Below are 23,325 nucleotides of genomic sequence, written 5' to 3' on the forward strand. Positions count from 1 at the left end.
GCTTCCCTTTCCAACACCTTGTCCTGCCTCTAATCAAACATGCCAGTGACTCCCAGATTCTAGAACGAACATCATGTCACTGCAGGAGTCTCTATGACCTCTTAGCACTCTATCCCTTGCATACTCTGTTCCAGCCGCACTGAGCCCCACTGTGCCCCCCCGACCCCCCGAGTACACCAGGCGCATTCCCAGCAGCCGCAGTTCCCTCCGCCTAGACCACTTTCCCAGTCAGAGCAACTCACCCCTCCTCCTGTTCTTCTCCATAAGGACTTCCCCAGCCACTCTCATTAAAATCACAACTCTCTCCTGCTGCTAGTTCTGCTTTGTTCTTCTCACATGCCGCCGTACTATTTTGTTGTGGTCTCCCCCACTTGAATGGAAGCTCCCCGCAGGTAGGGGTTTTGTGGTCTCTTCTGTGTACCCTTGAACAGAGCTGGGGACACCGTGCCCTCAGTAAATAAACACTAGCTGAATGAGTGAACGAACGCACCCGTGACGCTCAGGTCCGGTGCGGATCCCAGGCCGGAAGACCCCAAGTATAAGGTCTCCACGGCATCTCAGGGAGGCAGAATGCTTCTCCAGCCCGGCGGCCACGTGCCTCTGCCTCTGGTTTCACAGCTCGGACCAAGGAAAGCAAGAGGAAGCCAAGACCTTAGCACAGGCGGGCCTGGGGCCACAGGCCGCCTTACCTGATGGGGTAGTCGGCTGCGCTGAGGTTGATGAAGAAGTCCCAGGGCCAGTCGGTCATCTCCAGGAGGTCACGCATGCCCTGCAGGTATGTGGACAGGAGGCTGGCTCCTCCCCAGATGGTGGCCATCCGCCAGGGGGTGACGCGAACGTTGTCATACTGTCTGGCAAACTGGAGCACTTGCCGATGTAGGTAATTAGAGCGCTTTTCCCAGGAGAGAAAAGGGGACAATTCAGCAGCGCAGAAAACACACCAACATGCCCCTCGGCTTCTCTCTGTCCCTTCCCTTCTAGTTGACAGGGCTTCTGAACATACTGGACTTTGCCAAGTAACTGGTTCAGGCCTGCAGGGTCTTTCTATGTGGCTGGGTGAAACTATTATTTTTAAAAACTTGTTTTAGGTACTTGAAATGCAGATTCCCTGGCCCCACCTCTGAGCTGATGGTTCACTCTGTGTGGGCTGGTGCCTGGGATGCTGCATTTTAATACAAGACTGAGGCATGTGGTCTGAGGATAATAAGCTAAAAAGTATGACTGTGTCTAAACCTGGTGTGTATGTTGAGGGATGGAACTTCTCCATGACCTTCCCAAAGTCCTTCTGTGATCAAGCATCCCGTTTTTCCTCCTCGACTGCTGACATAATCGTGTCAGGTCAGCAGACCGACAGAAACCTCTACCTCAGGCATAAGTCGGCTGCGGGGTTTTTATAAATAAAGTTTTATTGGAACACAGCCGCACATACTCATTTATACACTTCTTATGGCTGCTTTCACGCTACATTGCAGAGCGGAGTTGCTGCAGCAGAGAGAGTAGAGCCCACATAGCCTAAAATATTTACCATCTGGCCCTTTCTGGGACATGTGTGCCCACCCCTGGGATAGCCCCGCTCACAAAGCAGCAGGCACTGTATCGGGCAGTGGGGCAGTGAGGAAAAAGAGGTAAGAAAAACAACGTTTACAGATAAAGTCTCAAGTCACAACTGGGGACTCTGAAACCACCCCCCCCCCACCCCCACACACATACTCTGCCTCTCTCTCTCTTTTTCTCTCTCCCCCAGACCAAATGCTACAAGGAGAAGCAGCTGATTAGACTATCAGACTTGCCTGAGAGGCAGGGCAGCTTGGAGAGGGGCAGACAGACGGGCCAAGAAAGGCAGCAAGGGGTGGCAAGCGGGGGAGGAGTTCCTCACCTTGTCCACGTGGATGTAGTAGAAATGGTCTTTGTGGTAAATGGCCTTGAACATGCGCTGCAGCTGCCGAGAGGCCCGGCCGTGGACCACCAGGACGAAGGCGATTCTGACTGGGTTGGCCAGCATGTACTCCACCGAATCCTCGTCCCACTGAACGTTCTTGTTGGCTTTGCCTGGGGACAACCCAAGAGACCACAGAGGTGGGTGAGGCCCAGAGGTTCTTTGGTGAGAGACAGGGAGTTTCTCTAATGCTTCAATTGGGGACTATTTGAAAGGCACGGTCATCACATCGGGCCCTGACACCTAACCCAGCTTAACTAAGCTTGTCGTGGACACTTACAACGTCCTGGTACAAATGTGGGGGACCATGAGGTCCACAAAGGCAGGGTTCCAAAACCCCAAGAAGCTTTAAAAAAGCTGATGGAGACCTAAGCACATGTATTAAACTATAGAACAAGGCGGGAGGAAATGAGAGGTGTAAGAGTTGTGTCTCTGAACTGCAGGGGAAGGAGGAGGTATTTCTGAGCTGGAAAACACAAGATACACGAGCTGGCTTTGCCTGTCCAGCACCCACTCTTCCTTCTCCTCCTAACAGCACACTTTTTCGTAAAAATTGTGGTAAGAACAGAAAATATGGTATCTTACACTTTTAAGATCACAGCCGAGTATTGTTGATTTTAAGCACAATGTCACGCAGAAGGTCTCTAGAACTAAGTCATCTCCCAAAATGAAAACTTTCTCATACAGGACGTTGGGGGGCATCGTCCCCCTCCTCCATCCTTAGTCTACATGGATGGGGAGGGTCTCCATGATCGGTGACAGGGAAGGTCACAGAGCTTAAGGCCTGGCCAATCAGAACACTGTACCTCTCTGGCAATGAACAGTCTGTATGGTTCAGAGATGGATGTGTGACCCAAAGAAGCTAATTAGCCAAGAAGACAGTAGAATTCCAGACTTTTGTTGCAACAAGTAGATTAGAGAGGCTCCCTTTCTGCAATACATAAAACTGCAAGACTCTAAGAGCCCATTTATCCCCACCTGGACAAAGATTTTTTTCTGAGACAAAAGCCAACACAGAGGAGGCACTGCTGAGTCATGGGATCCTCATGACCCCGCCTGAGTTAGCTCTATCAGTCCTGCTGGAGGTCAGCCACCATCATCTCTTGGTTTTCTTTGAAAGCCCAGATGCTAGACCAGAACCACCTGCATCTATGTGGTTCCATATGTCTTTTACCCTAGAATAGCCTTAAAGATTCCTTTTCTCCTCCTTTCCCTTGCAAACACTCCAAGGGCAGGGCTTCAAGGAGGAACACAGCCTGCTGGTTTAGTTCATTACAATTTTGACTAGAGATCTTCTGCCTTTCTTCTGCCTGACTGCCTTTGAGTCAAACTTGATTTCTTCTGGATTCTAGGTTTAGGAGACCCAGAACGTTGCAGGTGTCTCAGGATGTCAGCTTGGAAAACAGAGAACCAGGAGCGGTTAGTCTGGAGCTCTGGAGACTGGGAGCCTGCCGCTGTCACTGGAAAGCTGAGCGACTGCCAGATGAACACGGCTCCTTCTATGCTGTTCCAGAAGACAGGATGAAATTAACATGGATGATGTCCAGATCACGTGGCCCAGCCTTTACGGCCTACATGACCTACCTCCTGAGGCCCTCTGCGCCCTGCGCGCCTTACCGTCTACCTTGCTACCTGGCCTTCTTTCTTTTCCTTGAGCCGTTTCATTTTTGCCTCAGGACCTTCTCACTGGCTATTCCTGTTACCTGGAACACCCTCTCCCTAGATCTTTGCATGGCTGTAGCTTGTCATTAGTTCACAGCTCAACAGAAGAACACCTGCTGCCACCAGCCACATCACTCTCTTTCACCTCACCGTATCTCAATTTCTGCATAGCATTTAATACCATCTGAAATTGTTTATCTGTTTACTTATTGTTTGAACACTCCACTAGGACATAAGCTCCAAGAGATGAGAGGCTATTTCAGTGTCGTTTATCAATGAACACTCAATGCTATAACAGGATCTGGCACACATCTGGTTCTCGCTGGAAAAAAAAAAAAAGCGATAGGAGGGTACATTTTGGTTCGGTCCATGATAATAACAATACGTTTCACCGAGCGCCGACCAGCCCTTGCCCTTCATTATTTCACTCAATCCTCTTAACAACCCCTGCACGATAGTGCTATTATCCCCATTTTGCAAGTGAGGAAACCGTAGCTTAGAGAGGACAAGGGATTTGTTTATTCAAGGTCACAATGCTTTAATTATTCAGCTGAGATTCGAACCTGGATCCATTTCCAGAGCCTATGTCCTTAAACACTAACATATACTACGGTACCACACCTAGACTTTGGAAAAGTTTATAACAATTCTGCTTGAGTTGAGGAGAGGACAGGAAACACCAGAGGGGCTCCTGGGTGGCTCAGTCGGGTAAGCGTCAAGCTTTTCATTTTGGCTCAGGTCATGATCCCAGGGTCGTGGGATCAAGCCCCGTATCAGGCTCTGTGCTGACCATGGAGGCTGCTTAAGATTCTCTCTCTCCCTCTGCCCCTTTTCCCTGTTCATGTACACTCTCTCTAAAAGAGAATATAAAAAACAAAACAGCCCCTACTCAATTATGCTTTTTAACGAAATAGCCTGTAAGTTAGTCATTAAGGCTAGGTAGACATGCATTCAAGGCCTATCATAGGCACTGCAGGAAGGATTCCTATGTTACATGGGAGGCTGACTCTCGATGGCCAATAAGATCCCACCTTTTCATCCATCCATCCATCGAAATCCAACCACCCATCCAGCAAACCATTCGACAACCCATCCAGCACAGCACTCAACAGCTTATCATCCAGAAAACCAAGCATCCATTCATCCATGCACCCATCCATCCACTCATCACCTTTGAAACCATCCTTCCATCCACTTACCCAGCATCCTCAAAGGAAATCACCCATGCCCCCACTCTTCCAACTATCAACTTGGTGATTCATGCCATATTAATTTAGCCTGTACCTCTTTGCCAAATACTGTGCTAGGTACCAGTAAAATAAAATTCAGGGAAAAAAATCCTTATCTTTGAGGAGCTCAGCCAGCTGGGGCAAACAGAAGACAACGGTCACTTGTTTTAGGATAGGAGTGTCTTCAGCTTGCCCTCGGAGTGGGGAAGGGGTGAGCGGTCTGCCTGCAGAGCTAGGGGGCACCTTAGGAAGTTCAGCTCAAAGCTTCTGAGCCCATCTTTTTAAGCACTCGTGGTGGATCCCAGCGTCTTTGGCTCCTTGGCTGTTCAGTCAGTAGCTGCGATCCTGGGGATAATTACCATCTTGGCTCTTGTTGCAGACAGACTGAGCAGCAACCAGAAAGGGTTATCCTAACCACCCTCTAATCTTCCCTCCAAACCAATCACAAATACTCTGGGCTTTCCTGGTGATTATATGAGAGGGGCATGCCTGGAGGAATCGTGTCCCTTTAGACACTCACACAACTATCCATCCATCCATCCACCCACCCACCCAGCATCCTTAAAACCCCCCACATGCCAGCCCTGGACAACGCCTGAAGTGCTAAGACACGTAGGATGTGAGCCTGTTTTCACAAATGGATTATGAATGGACTAAGGAATGTGAGAATCCAAAGTAAAAAGATGATAACGTGTAAGAAAAGCTTATATTCTCCTTCCCATGACTGCAGCCTAAAGGCAACATACTGATCTTCACCATGCTGGCTGCGACCTCGCCTTCCCTTCCTTGGAGACTATTTAACAAAGTTTAGAAACAACGGCTACCTGTGCCCCTTTTTACCACCTGGACTTCATCGGGTGGTTTTTCAAAGGCCTAAAGGTGGCCCATGACACCGTATTTTCTAGGAAGTTCACTCTGCAGGGGCTCCTGCTGGTCCTCAGGTAACACTGCTCATCCCTACCCCAAGGTGTCTGGGTAACACTGATCTGGAGCTCCCCACACCTGCAGCTTCCTGGGCCTCTAGGATCAGCCGGTGGTCTCTGGCCGTGGATATCTCTTGCCATGCTGCTGAAGGGGTGAATGAATGAATGGAAGGAAGGAATGCATTCTGGACACGAGCCGCTGCTCCAGTCCAGAGGAGCTGATGTCACTTGAGGGCCTGCTCCCCATCAGCCTGTGCCGGACCAGGTTTGCGGGAGAGATACTTGGCTCTGGGGGAATGCAGGGTCAGCCTGTGAGGCTCAGAGAAATCAGCATGTCTCCCAGGGTCACACACAAGCCCAAATCCAGTCTGCTACCTCTACCTGCCTCCAGGGCATCAGAGGGTAGAGAGAGAGGTTTGGCGTCAGACCCTGTGCAGATCTTTTTTCTTTTAATTAAAAAAAATGTTTTTAGTGTTTATTTTTGAGAGAGAGAGAGAGAGAGAGGGAGAGGGAGGGAGGGAGGGAGGGCAGGCAGAGAGAGAGGGAGACAGAATCCAAAGCAGGCTGCAGGCTGTGAGCTGTCAGCACAGAGCCTGATGTGGGGCTCGAACCCACAAACTGAAAGATCATGACCCGAGCCAAAGGTGGATGCTTAACTGGCTGAGCCCCCCCAGGAGCCCCCCATGTGCTGATCTTTAAAGAGATTTGTGCACTGATGTCCAAGAAAACCTTTTGTAACTTTCTTTAGGGTTTTAGAAAGAAGAACAGATTCACGGACAGACAGACACAGATGTGAATGCTTCCCCTCTGAGGAAAAGGAACCAAGCCCCAGGGAAATCAGGCACTATCACTCCAGCAACAGAGCCTCTGGACTGAAAGCCATCCCCGGGTCAGACAGCTGGTGTGGGGAGCAACCAAGAGAAGAAGGAACAAAAAACCCCAGGTTCCTCTGGAGTCCGGCTATTTTGGGGATAGGGGTGGGCAGGAAAGAACTGAAATACCTGAAGAAAGGAGACACACACACACACAGGGGAGGATGAAGACAGGGCTGAGGGGCAGAGAGACAGACAGACAGAAATAGACAAAGACAGAGAGACAGAGGCAGAGAGGGAGCAGGGACACAGAGAGGCCGCAATCCCATTGAGAGAAAAATGGAGGGAGAGCTGCAGGCAGAAAGACCGCCCCCTTCCTCCCACATATGGAGGGAGAAACACACACAGAAGCGCCGAGAAAGCCAGAGACCTACACAGGTATGAACAGAGACAAACCATGTAATCAGATACAGAGAGACAGGAAGAGACAAGGAAAGAGGGAGCCACGATGGAGAAGCCGGGTCCACCGAGCTTCCGCAGCTAACGAGCATCCCTCAGGGCAAAGGCAAACGAACCCCCAGGATGTCAGAGTGCAAAAAGGCCCCAGGCCTCGCCTGCTGCCCCCTCACCTGGCAGCTCTGCCTCTCTCAGGGGCCCGGTGACGGAGGCAGGAGCCGAGGCCCAGAGCCCCACCCAAAGCGGCAGGATGGCTGGCTCCGGAAACACACCCATAACGGCCCCCCATTCTGGCACGTAGTAGGACCTCGATGCGTTTCACTGAATAACCAGAGAGGGAACGAGCAAGTTTTGTGCCCACATGGTGGCCGGGTGGGGGTGCGGCTCCCAAGGGCTGAGGTTCACACGATGCCCTTTGCCAGCTGCCAGCCACCAGCTTCCCATTGTTGTCGCACGCCCCTGGCTCCTGTAATGACCTTTCCGGCAAGCAGCTCTGACACGGTGGGGGCCGGCGGGTGGGGGAGCTGGGGAGGACAAGAAGCCACACCGCAGACAGGGCGGAGACGGGCCCTGCGGTGGCCCCCTCCACACCCCGGCCACCACTGCGGGGGCCGCGGTCCTGAAAAGTCTTCTATGCAGTACGTCTTCAACGGACTGTGGTGAGATTCCCAGCACGAGCCGGAAGTGGAGAAACCTTCTCTCCCATGCTGCTGGCGGGAGGTTGGGGGGCGGGGGGCGGGAAGCTGCCACGGCTTGGCCAGCACTGATGTGGTCGCAAGAATTATAATTTTAAACATAGCCCTTGACCCAGTAACTCCGCCCCCAGGAATCTATCTTAATTAAGGTTAGGAGAAGGCAAGCGTATAAGTCTCTACATATAGAAGGCTCTTTTGTTCATTTATTCATTCACCTGGTGTCTTGAATGTGCCAAGCATAGTTCTTGTCATATTAGTGGACACAAGAGAGTCCTTCCCTGAATGCTGCTTAGTCTAGCAGGATGGAAAGCCAATAATAAAAAAAAAAAAGCAAATAGAAAATACAGTTGCAGATAGTGATAAAGGTTATGAAAAAGAGAACAAAGGCGTGTTAAGGGAAGGGGTTTATTTAACCATGGTGGCCGGGGAAGGCTGATGTGGGGATATGCGAACAAACTCTGATTAAGATGAGGGAGTGAGCCATGTTATTATCAGGGATGAGGAGGTTGCTGGCAGCCAGTGTAGCAAGTGCAAAGGTCCTGGGGCCTTGACCTCAATAGTGTTTATACTGGTCCAAAACCGGAATCGCCTAAAAGGTGTTATTAATACATACTGATATAGACTTGTCTATAATCTATCAAGCAAAAGAGAAGTTCTAGTCTATAACCCCTAACGTTTTATAAGACATGATCCCAAATATTAACAGAGGTTCATATGGTGACGTGACAGTTTTCCTCTCTTATTTATACTTTTCTGCATTATCTGCATTTGGTAAAATGGATTACATTTATCATGAAACATAACAAAGGTGAGGCCTAATCGATAATTCTAATACCAAACTGTTTATTGAGTGCTGCTACGTGTTAAGCAATTTCTATCCATGATTTTTTTTTTCTTACTTCTACCCAAACCCCTATGAGGAGAGTCACTGTCCTTCCATTATATGACTGAGGAAGCTGGAGCTCAGACAAGTCCCACTTGGGACGTGGCTGTGCTGGGGATGAAGCTAGTCTGTGATGTCAGAGCCCTATTGTTGCCACTATGCTCGATCAAACTGTCACCATTACAAAAAGAGGGAAGGTTGCTTCTAGAAGAAGCATGTCAGCTGGCTTTCAGCTGCAGGGCAGATAACGACATGTGGCCGGAGCCATGTGTGTCTCCACAGACTAAGACCCAAATACTGCCCAGCTCCTAAAAAAAAAAAAAAAAATCAACAAAAAACCCCCCCGATGCATTTCACAACGTAATCAGGTTCCTGTGACACAAGACAGGAAGTAAGTGGAAGAATCAGAGTGATTAGGGACAGCGGGAGAAGCTGACTTCAGACCAAAGTTAACAAGCCATGTTTGCGGGGAAGAATATCAAACCTATTTTTGCGATGCAGGTGTGAAGGCCAAGCAAAGGGAATCACGGAGAGTCCTGCCAGTTTCTATCTGTGCTGCACTCGGCCTGTTGCCCAAACTCCGCGTTTCTCATCACGGTCATGGGTCAGACGAGGACTATGTGATGCTTAGGCTCCAGGGAGGTGGGGAAGATGAAGCGGCTTTTGCAAGGGTTGATGTGTTGGGCAAATATCGTGATGCTGGTAATAACCTTGCAGGAATACTGCCTGGGAGGAAGAAACAAGGTGCGGGGCCGAAGAGCATTGCCTCTGGTCAGGCAGACCTTGAACAAGTTACACAAGCTCTCCAAGCCTCACCTTTCCCATCTGTAAAATGGGCATGTGATAATCACAGCACCTGCATCACGTGAATGTTCGCGTCCGGTACCCGGCACTGCGCCTGTCGTGCAGTAAATGCTCAATAGACAAGAGCGTCCGCGGCGTCAGTGTTCATGTCATCATCTCTACGAGGGCGTTCATCCACAAGGATCAGCAGCAAGCTTGGTTTAACTAATGGGCCCAGTTGCAGGCTCAACCCCCAAGCCTCTCAGGCTCCGAGAGCTGTGCACACGCAGCTTCCAAGCCAACGTCCACAGCCGGAGTCCTCCGCAGTGCGCGCCTCACACCGCGATGAGTAAATGCGGCCAACGGGAGCGACTTACGGCCGCGATCCTTTTGCGGTGAATCCCACTACCAGGTAATGACAGTGTCCACCTGGAACGAATGCTATACGTTCACTCTATCTCCATTAAAAAAAATAGTAAAAATAAATACAACTTCCAGGACACCGCTAAAATAAAAAAAATCCCAAACCCAAACCAAGCAAACAAAAACCAAATCCAAAAAAGCCACTTGATTGGAAGAGTTGCTCCACCAACAAAGCCCTCAATGCTATTTATACTCTGAGAGGGCCTCTCGGGCCTGCGGCAAGAGAAGCAGCTTTGTGACTCGGTTCCAAATAAGAGGGTTGGTTGAGTCGGGAAGGGAGACATGTGGACACAAGGTTGCGCGCACGTGGCACTCGGATCAGGAGGTTCCGAGCTGGATCATGACCAGCTTCCTGCTGCCTGGGAGGCTGTGGGCTGCACTTCCGCACCAGTGGCCAGCTTTGTCACTTCCCAGTAGAGACTCTGGGAAGACAGAGTTCCTTTCTGATCCTCGGTTCTTCCTCTGTAAAATGGGATGGTTCCTCGTAGCTCTATTTTTTTATTTTTTGAGGAGCATCTGTACTGTTGTTCATTCCCATTGGGATGAACGTTGAGGGCGTGAGGCTCGGCGAAAGAAGCCCGTCGTGGAAAGGCAAATACGGCATGATTGCCCGAGTGTGAGGTGGCGAGAGTGGTCAACTGCAGAGAATCAGAGTGGGCTGGTGGCTGCTAGAGGCTGGGGCGGGGGGATTACTAGCAATGAGCAGAAAGTTTCAGGCCAGCAAGACGAACAGGCTCTAGGGTCCAGCTGCACAACATTGTACCTTGAGTGACCAGTGCTGGGCACTTGCAGATGTGTTGACAGGATAGATCTCATGTTAAGTGTTCTTACCACAATAGGATAAAGCATGTACACGAAAAATAAAGAGCGATGAGCAATCTGTCCCTGACCCCACGGAGTTGTGCAGTGATTCGTGACTGCGGATGGGACACGGCTTCCAACTGGCGGCAGGCTCACTGCACAGGGGCAGGATTCACATCGCTCGGGGGACAGCCCCTGACGGTGGTAGATTCTTTGTCAGACCTGGGTGGGGGTGCCTTTCCCCACTGGGAGACTTCAATGCGGAATTCTGGTGACCAGTACTTGGGAGATGCCCAGTGCCCAGAAAGAAGTCCTGCTCTCAGTGTGCCTAGAAAGCTGGCCGGGGTGTGAGGGCAAGTGCACCAAAGGCCCCAAGTCTGGGTCCCAATCCTGCTTCTGCTGTGATCCAGCCATGGGACCCTGGGCAAGTCACTTCCCTTCCTTGACCTCTCTAACCCTTACAAAACAGTAATGATATGTCTAGGTAGACTGAGCACTTACTATGTCCTAAGCACTATCCACGCATGGTGTCATTCTCCCAAGGTCTAAGGAAGCAGGTACCAAGGGGCGCCTGGGTGGCTCAGTGAGTTAAGCGTCTGACTTCGACTCAGGTCATGATTTTTGGTTCGTGGGTTCGAGGCCCGCGTCGGGCTCTGTGCTGACAGCTCAGAGCCTGGAGCCTGCTTCGGATTCTGTGTCTGCCTCTCCCTCCCTGCCCCTCGTCTGCCTGTTCGTGCTTGGTCTCTCAAAAATAAACATTACAAAAAATTTTTTTTTTAATTTTTGATAATCCCATCTTACCAAGAAGGATTCTGAGGCCAAGGGGGCACTAACTGATGACAAGTCACCTTCTCTGTCGAGTGCCAGGACAAAGACAAACACTCAGGCCTGCCGGGCTCCAAAACCTGTGTGTCAGTGTGCCAGATGAGGGAGACGAAATTTCCATAGTCTGGGACCCTACCCTTACAGAATTAGCACCAGTGCATAGAAAGCTTCCTTCTCTGAAAGTGGGGTTGGCTTCCCTGAACTGACCTCCTGTCCCGTTCCTTCCTTTCTTCTTTCTTTCCTTTCCTTTCTCCTTCCCTCCCCTTCCCTTCCTTTTTCTCTCTTGCCCTCCCTCCTCTTGTCTCTCTTCAGCTTTATGGAGGTATAAGTGACATAAAATTTTGAAATACATAAAGTGTACATTGTAGTTCTTTGATATACACTGTAAATGGGTCCCCCATCCATCTAGTTAATTAACACATCCATCACCTCACATATTTATCATCTTCTGTGTGAGTGTGTGTGTGTGTGTGTGTGTGTGTGTGTGTGTGTGTGAACATTTAAGGTCTACTCTCAGCAAATTTCAATTATACAATACGGTGTTATCAACTACAGCCACCATGTTTTACATCAGCCCCGCAGAGCTCATTCATCTTAAAACTCAGAGTTTTCACCCTTGCACCCACCTTTCCCTATTTCCCCCATCCCTCAGACCCTGCAGCCACTTTTCTACTATTTCTAGGACCTTGGCTTTTTCCTTTCTTTTCCCTCCGTCCCTCCCTTCCTTCCTAGTTTCCACATGTAAGCGATACCAGGCAGTATCTGTCTTTCTCTCTCCAGCTTATCCCACTTGGCATGATGCCCTCGAGGTCTATCCATGCCATCCCCCACCGCAGGATTCCCTTCTCTGTCATGGTCGCATGACAGGACCCTGCATAGAGACACCATGTCAGTTCGGTTTTTGATAGCTATCAGTTCCCCACGGGCCACGGCCAGGTTTCACCTTTCCTAGGACGCCGTCACCACCCTTCTGCCCTGGCCCAGCACAGAGTGGAGCCCAGCGTGGAGGTCTCAGTGAATGAATGATTTCTGTCCGGTGGATTAAGCCTGGCAGCTGCGCCCAGGTTTGGGGGCCGGGAGGCCGAAGTGGAGGATGCAGGCCTGACTGTCTCCACTCATCGGGTGAACTGGCCGAGCGCTGGGTCTCCACTTTTCCTTGAGGCTTTTGGCAGCTTGGGGACCCTTGCTGAGCACCAGGAAAATGCCCAGCTGCCCTCCAGCCTGGGAGCTAATTCAATGCCATCAAATTACCACCAGTTGGACTTAGGGAGAAGGAGGGGAGAGGGTCTCACAAGGGGACCATGGAGTCGGCTGGGGGGAGCTGGGAGAACACCGCTCCAAGGGTAAAGGTGGCCAGGCCAGCACCCTTCAGGGCTCAGGAGCAATGAACCTTTCTCGGCAAAGCCATCCTTGACCCTGCCCCTCTCCCTTCTTTCAAGTCCCCTAAAGGCCCTCCAAGCATTCTGAACTTCCTTTTGGGTCAAACTGTGCCCAAGTGTGCATAACGCTTGCCATCTTAACCATTCTTAAGCATACCATTCAGGAGTGTTAAGCCCATCCATTCTGTCGTGCAATTGTCACCAGCACTTTCCATCTTGCACATCTGGAATCCTCATTAAACCACAGCTCCTATACTCTCTTCCCCCAAGCCCCAGGCGACCACCACTCTCTCTGTCTCCATGAATGTGACCGCTCCAGGAGATTTCGCCGAAGTGGAATCACAGAACAGATGCTCTTTTGGGTCTGGTTTCTAGCCTAATGTGCCTAGAGGTCATACGTGCTGTAGCGGATGGCAAGATTTCCTTTACTTCTCAAGTGGAGTCATCTTCCACTGTTAAGGACAGACCACATTCTGGTTTATCCTCTCATGGGCAGGTGAATAGCTGGTGTGCCTCCACCTTTTGGTTCTTGCGAGTAACGCTGCTGTGGAACTGGGTGTTGAGAGGCCTCTGAGACCTGCCTTCAGTTCTTTTGGGTCTACCCCCAGAAGCGGAATCCATGGATCACACGGACCGGCATCTTTGGCAAGCGAAGGGAGTACCGGCCAGCGCCGAATGCCACCGAATGCCCTTGCGTGGTTCCTGCCTCTTTATGGCAAGCGATAGCAAGATTTCCACTTACGGCAGTGATGCAAAATTACTCTGAAAATAAAACTGACTTAAGTAAAAATGAGAGTGAGTCTCCTGCCATGAAAACATTATGAGAATAATAGGGCAGGTGGAATGTGGATACGGGAAAACGGTGAAGAGGGCTGAGGGGTGAAGGAAGCTTCAGGAATATTAATTAGGCTCCACAGGCCTGCTTCCCCACCTGGGACGTGCTGAGTTTGTTAAACAAATGAGGGGAGGTGAAGACCAGCTACAGGCTGATGCCCCAGCAGCCCCATCCACACTTCACGGAAGGACTCGCAGGTCCTTCCTACACTCCTGGCCTTCCCAGCCGGCTTCAGGGAACCAGGTTTTGTTCAGGACTTTTCTAGGGGAGGCTCTGAGGGACCATCTTCCCGCTAGGGAGACGGAGCCATGGCTGTGCTGACAAACACCATCCTTTCGATTTTCACTCCAATTTGTGGGGCACTTAACATTCATGAGGTTCTTTTACAGGCTTCTACCTCTCATAGAAATGCCGCGGATGGAAATTATCCCCATTCGTGGATAATTGTCCTGGGATCAGCGAGGAGAAGGAGCTCAAGGTCACAGAGCCAGGAGGTGGAAAAGAGATTAGGGTACAAGTGGATCTGACTTCAAATACCATGTTCCACGTGCAGACTTTGCCTGGCAAGAACCTCAGCATTCCCAGCTTTGCTCAGGATCCCACGGGGCCCAAAGGGGTTTCTCAACCTTGGCACAACTGACACTTAGGGCCAGATCCTCGGTTGTGGGAGGTGAGGGTCGTCCTGTGCATTGTAGGATGCACGTCTCTGTCACATCTTTGGTCTGTACCCACTCGATGCCAGTAGCACCTTCCCCAAACGTCTCCATTCATTGACAAACGTCCCCTGGGAAAATGGACACCATCGCTCTCCATGGAAAAGCACTGCTGTGGAACGGAAGGTCTTAAAATGTGGTCTTTGATCATCAGCATCAGCAATACCTGAGAACCTACTGGAAATGCAAATTTCAGTCCACCCAGAGCTTCCGACTCTGAAACTCTGGGCATGGGGCCCAGCACCTCTGCATTTTATTTGACAAGCCTTCCAGGTGATTCTGGTGCAAGCTAACATTTGAAAAATCACTAGCCTAGGCTAGTGATTCTTTTTTTTTTTTTTTTTTTTTGAGTCTATTTTGAGAGAGAGATTGCATAAGTGAGGGAGTGGGGGAGGGACAGAGAGAGGTAGAGAGAAAATCCCAAGCAGGCACAGTAGGCTAGTGATTTTTTAACCCCAGGTGCACATTAGAATCACCTGAGCATCTTCATAAACAAACCAAAACAAAACAAACGAAATCCATGCTTTGGCTCTGCCCCAAGAAATTCTAATTTAGTAACTTTGGTGGGTGACAGTGGTGGCAATTTTTTAAAGCTCCCAGGGGGTCCGATGTGCAGTCAGGGTTGAGAACCACCTTTTGGATACCTTCTTTTCTTTTCAACCACCTTTACAAAACCACGTGTCTCAAGGTGTAGCTTTACACCCAGATACATCTCCAGACTCCTCCTCAAATCCCCATGGCCTCCTGCTCCTCCAGACACCGAAGCCTAGCTCACTGTTATTTTTCCTCCCACTCTGAGAAAATGCCTCCCTCCACCCCCGACCAAGCACTCAGGAAATGTTCCTGCTCACTGATTTTTTTTTCCCCTCCATTCAAGTCTGGAGTTATTAAACCACAGCCCATGGCTGAACCGTCTTATTGATTTTATTGTCGAGAGCCCAGGGATATTCTAATGATGTACTGCTCAATAAATGGAAACTGGTGGGATAGATATTGATGGCGTATGGTACATTTCGCCGCAATTCACTGGGTCCCAGTCACTTTGCCTGTTACACATCATCTGTGAAAATGCTGCTCTCGGTCCTGCAAGCTCGTGTCCATCCTGCTGATGTTAACTTTTCCCTGGCATCCGGATGAAAGGGCCATTATGATAACAGCTACTGCTGTGTGCCAGGCCTCAGGCTGAGTGTTTCTCAACAGACATTATTTCATTTACTTCTTACAGCAGAACGTTGTGGAGAGATACCCTGCTTAGTCCTATTTTACGGATAAGGAAGTTGAGACTCAGACCGGATGCTTGACCTGGCTAGCTCATAAGGTGCAAAACCAGCATTCAAATCTCAGTCAGCCACTAAAACGAGGGCTTAAAAAATTTTTTTTATGTTTATTTTTGAGACAGAGAGATAGACAGGGTGAGAACAGGGGAGGGGCAGAGAGACAGAGAGGGAGACACAGATCTGAAGCAGGCTCCAGGCTCCGAGCTGTCAGCACAAAGCCCAACGCGGGGCTCTAACTCATGGATGGTGAGATCATGACCTGGGCTGAAGTCGGACACTTAACCGACCGAGCCACCCGGGTGCCCCTAAAATGAGGGTTTTTAACCTCTACTATGGTATCAAGATTTGTGTCCCCAACTCCCAAACGCCTGTGTTGAAAGCCTAATGCCCCAGGTGATGATATTAGGAGGTGGGGCCTTTGGGAGGTGATTAGGTAAGTCATTAGGGCAGAGTCCTCACAAATGCGATGGGGCCTGTGCCCAAATAATAGAAATCTCAGGGGGCTCCCTCGCCCTTCTGCCAAGCGAGGACATAAAGGGAAGACAGCTGTGTAGGAAGTAGGTCCTCACCATACACCGGATCTACGGGCACCCTCTATCTTAGACTTCTCAGCCTCCAGAAGTATAAACAATCAATTTCTGTTCTTTATAAGCCACTTACTCTGTGGTACTTTCTTAAAGCACAAAGGACCAAGACAACCCCTAAGCTAAACTGTACGAGGAAACTAACAGCTTCCTACTGTACTTGAGCAACCTTTCAGACGGTTTCAGTACCAATGAGTATGTCACCTATTCTCCCCTTCTTAAGTAGGGATTCTCAACAGAAACTACCGGCATTTGAGGAGAGACAACTTCTCCGTTGGGTAGGGTTGTCTCATGCACTCAAGGACATTTAACATCGCCCCACCCAATGCCCCGTCCGCTCAGCATTTCCCAAAGTCCCATAGAGGGATCAGTATGACTGTGGCTTGAGAACCTCTCACCCCATGGGGAGGCAGGAGATTCTTGGCCACGATGGCCTACTTCCTTCTTGCCAACATGGACAGTCACTCTGGAAAGGCGGGATGGCCAAGTGGAAAGAAGTTTGGCTCTGAAATCCATGAGATCTGGGTTCAAACCTTAGCTCTTCACCCACTGTGACTCTGTGAGGTTGGGCAAGTTCTATCACCTAACGCTCTAGCTCCTCATCAGTAAAACGAGTGCGGGAGTGCCTGGGTGGCTCAGTCGATTAAGCGTCTGACTTTGGCTCAGGTCATGATCTCACAGTTTGTGGGTTCAAGCCCCACATCAGGCTCTGTGCTGATAGCTTAGAGCCTGGAGCCCGCTTCAGATTCTGTGTCTCCCTCTCTCTCTGACCCTCTCCCGCTCACACTCTATGTCTCTCTCTCAAAAAATAAATTAAAAAAAAATTAAAGAAAAAAAACAAAAACGAGGGCAAATACTGACTCCTGCCTTGTAGGGAGGAATCTCGGGAGTCATTCAGGGAAGTGCACACTACGTAGCAGGGGCTCTGAACCTGGGGCAATTTTGTCCCTCCAATCACCTGTCTTCTTCTCTGTGCTCGCCTCAGATTCCTGACCTGCAGTCTCCACTGGAATGAAAAAGTGCAGTGTTCTACATGGGGTGGTTTGATACTCAGCAACCGTAACCAGGAGCAGTTATGGGAGCAGGTAACAGAGCGACGCCTGTGCCACAGAGAGCCTTGGCTCAGGAGCGGAAGACTCTCCCGAAGAGAAGACCGGCAACGAACACCTGAATATTCCCCAGACCGTTTCCACCACAGGAAGAAAACCGAATGGTGGCCCTATTACTATCACCTTAAATCATGACATGCGAGGGGCTGCATTCAAGTTCTTGCTTCTCCTTTCCAATTTTATTTCCCACTGTGCTCGCCCAGCGACCCTTTCCGTGAGGCTGCAACCTAGCTGAATGTCATCGACCCCCTGCTTCTGCTCCTCACCGTGCTGGGCTGCCCTTCCCTTTTCCTCAGACACCAGCTCGCCATATGAACTGAATTGTGTCCCCAACCCAAATTCGTACATCAAAGCCCTAACCCGCAGGTGACCGCATTGGAGATGGACTTTGAAGGGGGGGCGGTGATTAAGTGGGATCATTAGGGCAGAACCCTGGTCATACGGGATCAGAGCCCTTGTGAGAAGAGACAGGAAAGAGCTTGTATTCTGTCCGCCATGTGAGGATGTGGCAAGAACTGGTCATCTGCAAGTCAGGAACACGGCTCTCACCAGAACCCGACCAGCTGGCACCCCAGTCTTGGACTTCTGGCCTCCAGAAGCATGAGAAAATAACTTTCTGGTGTTGAAGGTGCCCAGAGCTGCTTAGTACACTACTCGAGGAGGGCAGGGGATGCATTTCTTGGGCTAAGATCTAAGATCTCCAGGTAGAGTGAGAAGTTAGTTAACTAAGTAAACAGGAAGGGGACAGTGTCCCCACATAGAGGAATCAGCACGTGCCAAGGCCCGTGAGGAAAGACAGTGCAGTAAATGACAGGACAGGGAGGAGGGCCAGGGTGGCTGCAACACCGAGGCCCAGCTAAAGCACGTGGTGGGACTGGGATGGAGAGACATCATCACACAGGGTCCTGGGCACCATCTTAGGGACTGCAGTGCAAGAGAGTGACAAGCCATCCTAAGAGGCTTGTTATGGATGGCGGGGCGGTGCACACTGCAGGCAGGACCCATTTTGCGGTTCGCAGATGGGATGGTGCTCGGTGCATGGCTGCCTGATGCAGACAGGAGGGGGAGTGGGGCCAAGACCCACGCGCTGTGGTCTGAGGTTTGGGGTGTCGAGAATGCTGCTTCATCCGTGCTCCCTGCCTTTTTGACCCTGAGGTTACCATTTCCCAAGTTCTCCTGCGAGCCTTCCTGTCGCTTGACATTTTCATCTCTGTCCTTCTCTCCTCTGCTGAAGGCACTCCCGGGCTCAATAAATACTGCTGTGGAAAAATGCAGAGACTCATCTATTTTTATTACAAATGGAGCCACTGGAAGAGGGAACAGCTCTTATTTACTTCTCAGGGTAAGGGTTTTGACAACAGGTTTATTTTCTCCAACTCACCAAGGACTGGAAGAGTAACACTCTCAAGTAACAGTACATTAATTAACGCCGAATTGGTTGGAATTTTCCTAATAAAAATCCTCATAGTAATCACATTATGGGCCATTAATGCTGTCTCCTGACCATAAACCATAAATATGTTCTGCAGGTGCCTTCTTTTTAAAATGGGACATTCCCCCAAATTGTTGCCCATTTGTCACGTTAATGCTGCCACATCACACGGTGCGGACAGGGGTAAACACACAGGCTCGTGTTGGTGCACGGGTCACTCGGCCAAGCTTGTTCATGGGTCGCTTCGTTTAGACCCTGCAGCGAACTTACAAGGGAAGCGCCACCACCATCCCCATTTAACAGATAGGGAAACTGAGGCACAGAGGGAGTGGGTCAACTGCTTGGGGCCAAACGGCTGGGGAGTTACGGGCCAGGATGTGGATACAGGCAGCCTGAGTACAGAATACTCTGCCATCCTGCCTTCTGAGAAACAAGCACTGGGTGGATGCAGAAGCATAGCCATCCTCTTGGCCAACCAACCCACAGCTAATGGTTTCTCCTTTTCTTTTCTTTTCTTTTTTCTTTCTTTCAACGTTTATTTATTTTCAGAGAGAGGGAGAGAGAGAATCCCAAGCAGGCTCTGTGTTGCCAACACAGAGCCCAGTGTGGGGCTTGAACTAACAAACCGCAGCATCATGACCTGGGGCGAAACCAAGAGTCGGACGCTCAACCGACTGAGCCATCCGGGCACCCCGCCAGTTCATTTCAACGGTAAGGGAAGCAACTGTCAACCCAGCACAGCATTAGGCTTTGCTCCTAGAGGGCAGGAATTACGCCTTCTTTACTTCTGCCTCTCCAAGGCCTAACCAGATGCCTGGGGACAAAGCCAGGAGCACCTGAGACACACTGAATACATTTCTGTTGAAAGAAGACATAGCTAGTGAAACACACGGACCAGGGACGCCTGAGTGGCTCAGTGAGTGAAGCGTCCGATTCTTGATTTCAGTTCAGGTCACGATCTCACGATTTGAGGGTTTGAGCCAGCACATAGGGCTCTGTGCTGACTGTACAGCCTGCTTGGGATTCTCTGTCTCTCTCTCTCTCTCTGTCCTTTCCCTACTCATAACTCTCTCTCTCTCTCTCAAAAAAAAATTACACACACACACACACACACAAATACACACACACACACACATATGTATAACGGGGTTCCTGGGTGGCTCAGTTGGTTAAGCATCTGACTTCGGCTCAGGTCACGATCTCACGGTTCATGGGTTCGAGACTCACATTGGGCTCTGTGCTGACAGCTTGGAGTCTGGAGCCTGCTTCGGACTCTGTCTTCCTCTCTCTCTGCCCCTCCTCTGCTCACGCTCTCTCTCTCTCAAAAATAAATACGAAAAGAATTTTAAAAAATAAAAAAACCCCACCACCATGTACTAGAGAGCTCATGGCAATGGGGAACAGGGAGCCCCCCAAGTGCACTTGGGATCTCAACAGATCCGTTTCCCTGCAAGGGTGAGTGACACCTGGGTGTGGGGCCATGCTCGGGAGCTGCACCTCGCTAGGGTTCAAGGAAGGAGCTCGTGTTTAACCCTGTCTAGAGTCATTCCTTTGCTTGGTCTGGGTGTTTCTTTGATTTCTTTGCAGATAATACATACTCACTGTTAGAAAATTCAAGCAGGCAGAGCAACATAAAGGGAGAAACCCCTCGCACATGAAAGCATCTAGAGATCACCACTGTTTACACGTTGGTGAAGATTTTCCAAGTATTTCTATGCACCCACACTACATATAATCATATACATCCTGCTCTGTCGTACACATTCTAGTTTCAATATACCCTTGACATCTCTTCTGTGTCAATGAACACAGATATTCATTCATTCAACCAACCTACCTTCCTTCCTTCCTTCCTTCCTCTACCTTCACAAATATTCAATGAATGTCTACTAGGATCAGTTACCCTGCCAGGTGCCAGGGATGCATAGAAGAACAAAACACATATTGAATTTATCTTCAAGGACCTTATACTTAACTGGGATGGGGGAGGGGGCGGGGGGAGGGTGGAAAGGAGAGACAAACCTATTTTACAAAAGGTGTTGAATTCAATGAAGGAAAGGCTTAATGCAAAGGAGGGAGAAGATGGGGCCAGGGGATCAAAGGCCGATCCGGTCTTTATACTTTTCTGAAGATGCAACAGTGAAGCCAACATCTTAAACATGAGGAAGAGGGAGCCAGGTAAAGAGGCTGTCATTTCAGGCAAAGGGAAGGCCATGTATCAAGGTCTTAAGAGGTAAAAAATCTTACTATGAAGGATGAAAAAAACAGGGAGAAGGACTTCTGGTTTTTTTTTGTAGTTGTTTGTCTTTTTACTTTACATTTCCTTATTTTTCAAATTTCTCCAGTGGAATGACAAAAACATATTGAATACACGATGAAGGGCCATTCAGTTCTTTCTTGAATGCCTCCAAAGACGGGAACCTAAGTGCTTTAAGAAGCAGCCAGCCATACTTGTGGTCAGTGTTGATCAATAGCTGTTTTCTTTCAAAATACGCCCACCAGAAGGTTTTCTCTGTAGGTCCTAATTCTGCCTTTGAAGATTAGCACCACCGCTTCTGCTGTGGACCAGCCTCTCCAGTATATGAAAATTGTTATTATACAATCACTCCGCCCCATACCACCCTCCAAGCCCATGCCAAACGTGCTCCCCAGCTCATTTCGGTTTGCTCCTGCTACACCGAGGACACCTGTTCTGTTTGTCATTCTCCTTCCTGAGAGTGACTAAGAGCCATCAGCCTATGGTTAAACAGTGCTCTTGATTAGGACCCTGCACTAGCATACCCTACGATCACCATAGAAAAAAAGTTAAGCCTCCTGGGCATGTGACAGCACGGATTCATTCATTCGTTAAGTAATTGTGAGTGTCTGATGGCACGACACCCTGGGGGGAACAGCACTTAATAGAACAGATATACCACTTATTTGGGGAATAATTATCAAATACTTGCTGCTGGGGTGGCCGGCACTGGACCAGATGGACACACTTCCTCTCCCACCGAGTCTCTAACATGAGCATGGAATGGGATGAATGCTGTGTCCTGCCTTTCACCATATATAGCTTCGCGGTGGGGATAACCACCCTCTGCCATGGTATCTGTACGAATCAGGTCTCCCAACGTGCTCATTTAGAGTTCTCGTTCCTGTGAACCTTTCGCCCCTCCTTGATTAGCCTGGAAGACCAAGGACACCTCGATTTCTCAACCACGGCTCAGAAGCTGCACCTAAGTTAGGGGGCGTCTGAGAATACCCTCTCCTAAACAAGAACCCCTATAAATGAAGTGGCATAAAAAACTCACCTTAAACATGCCCTAGACATCGGACAAGAGAGCTCCAGGGCAAAGGGCAGTCGGAGCTTTCGAGACAGGATGGGGTTAAGATAAGCCTTTGAGGAGAGGGGACCCGCACTATTACAGCTTTCGAAGGCCACCGACAGTGACAACAATTTAAATTAAATTAAATTCAGTCAGCTCCAAAAGGAAACACGTGTAATGTTAATTTCATGGGTGTACCAATGTGTAAACCTAACAGATGATACTTAAATGAGAGAGGCAGAGAAATGACATTTGGTTAAATAATGCATCAGTGGGTAGAAATTGTTGAAACTGCCTTTTGGAAAAAAAACAAAAAAAAACAAAAAAACACAAGCGTAACTCAAAATTGAGCAAGCTGTCACCCGGGCCAGGTCACCCACGCGTCCTCAGTGTACTGTGCTTGAGAGGAGAAGGGGCAGTAGGGCATGGACGAATTTAGGGGACTCGGGCCAGTGCGCCCTGCTGATTTTTGATGCCCTCCTGTGTGCCTGGGCAGACACGACCATCTGCTTGTCTTTCCGAACAAGTGAAACCTCACCCTGGGCAGGAAATGTGCCTGCTTGTTTATTTCCTTTTATTTCTTAAAAGCAACGGATGACTCAAGATTTAAGGCATGAGAAAATGGGCAAAGATGGCTTTCCTTTTTATTCCTGCGTCCTGGCACACAGTAGGCAGTCAGGCATTCAATGGGAACTACTTGAGGGGCCCCTGGGTGGCTCGGCTGGTTAAGCGTCCGACTTCTGCTCAGGTCATGATCTCACGGTTGGTGAGTTCGAGGCCCGCGTTGGGCTCACTGCTGTCAGAACAGATCCCACTTCAGATCCTCTCTCTCCCTCTCTCTCTGCTCCTCCCCTGCTCATGCTCGCTCTCAAAAACAAACATTAAAAAACGTGGGATTCCAGAATAACATGGACATTCCTTCTGCAGCGTCTTCCAGTATACCCTCATGTTAGACTCCATCATGACTCTAACGCTGTCGGCAACCATCACCTCCAATCCACATTCCTCTGACAGAGTGGTCTGGAGGTCCCTGTCCTTGTCCACTTGCTGTCATTCCTTTTCAATATCAACAGAAACTAGTCCTTTGGTCAATAAAGCTATGGGAACCCATCGACTGGAAAGAAATGGGACTTTGCTAAAGATGCTGATCCGAGAAACAATGTGTCTACTGAGCCTGGCAGAAACCTAACATTCATAAAGGCTAACGTTTGGTCAAGCGCTTACGACATGCCAGGCGCGGAGTCGTGTGTCTCTGGG

At 49.6% G+C, this 23,325-nt stretch overlaps 1 protein-coding gene across 1 annotated transcript in view; it reads right to left on the bottom strand.

Moving 5' to 3' along the window:
- XYLT1 (xylosyltransferase 1) overlaps positions 1-23,325 on the bottom strand; it is a 311,997-nt gene that overhangs the window by 80,700 nt on the left and 207,972 nt on the right. The window contains exons 4-5 of the mRNA XM_045460172.1: positions 1,877-2,049; positions 690-892 (exon numbers count right to left, since the gene is read on the bottom strand). Coding sequence (XP_045316128.1) covers positions 690-892; positions 1,877-2,049 — 376 coding nt within the window. The remainder of the gene's footprint in view (positions 1-689; positions 893-1,876; positions 2,050-23,325) is intronic.

Source organism: Leopardus geoffroyi, chromosome E3, assembly GCF_018350155.1.
Source record: "Leopardus geoffroyi isolate Oge1 chromosome E3, O.geoffroyi_Oge1_pat1.0, whole genome shotgun sequence".
Taxonomy (NCBI): domain Eukaryota; kingdom Metazoa; phylum Chordata; class Mammalia; order Carnivora; family Felidae; genus Leopardus; species Leopardus geoffroyi.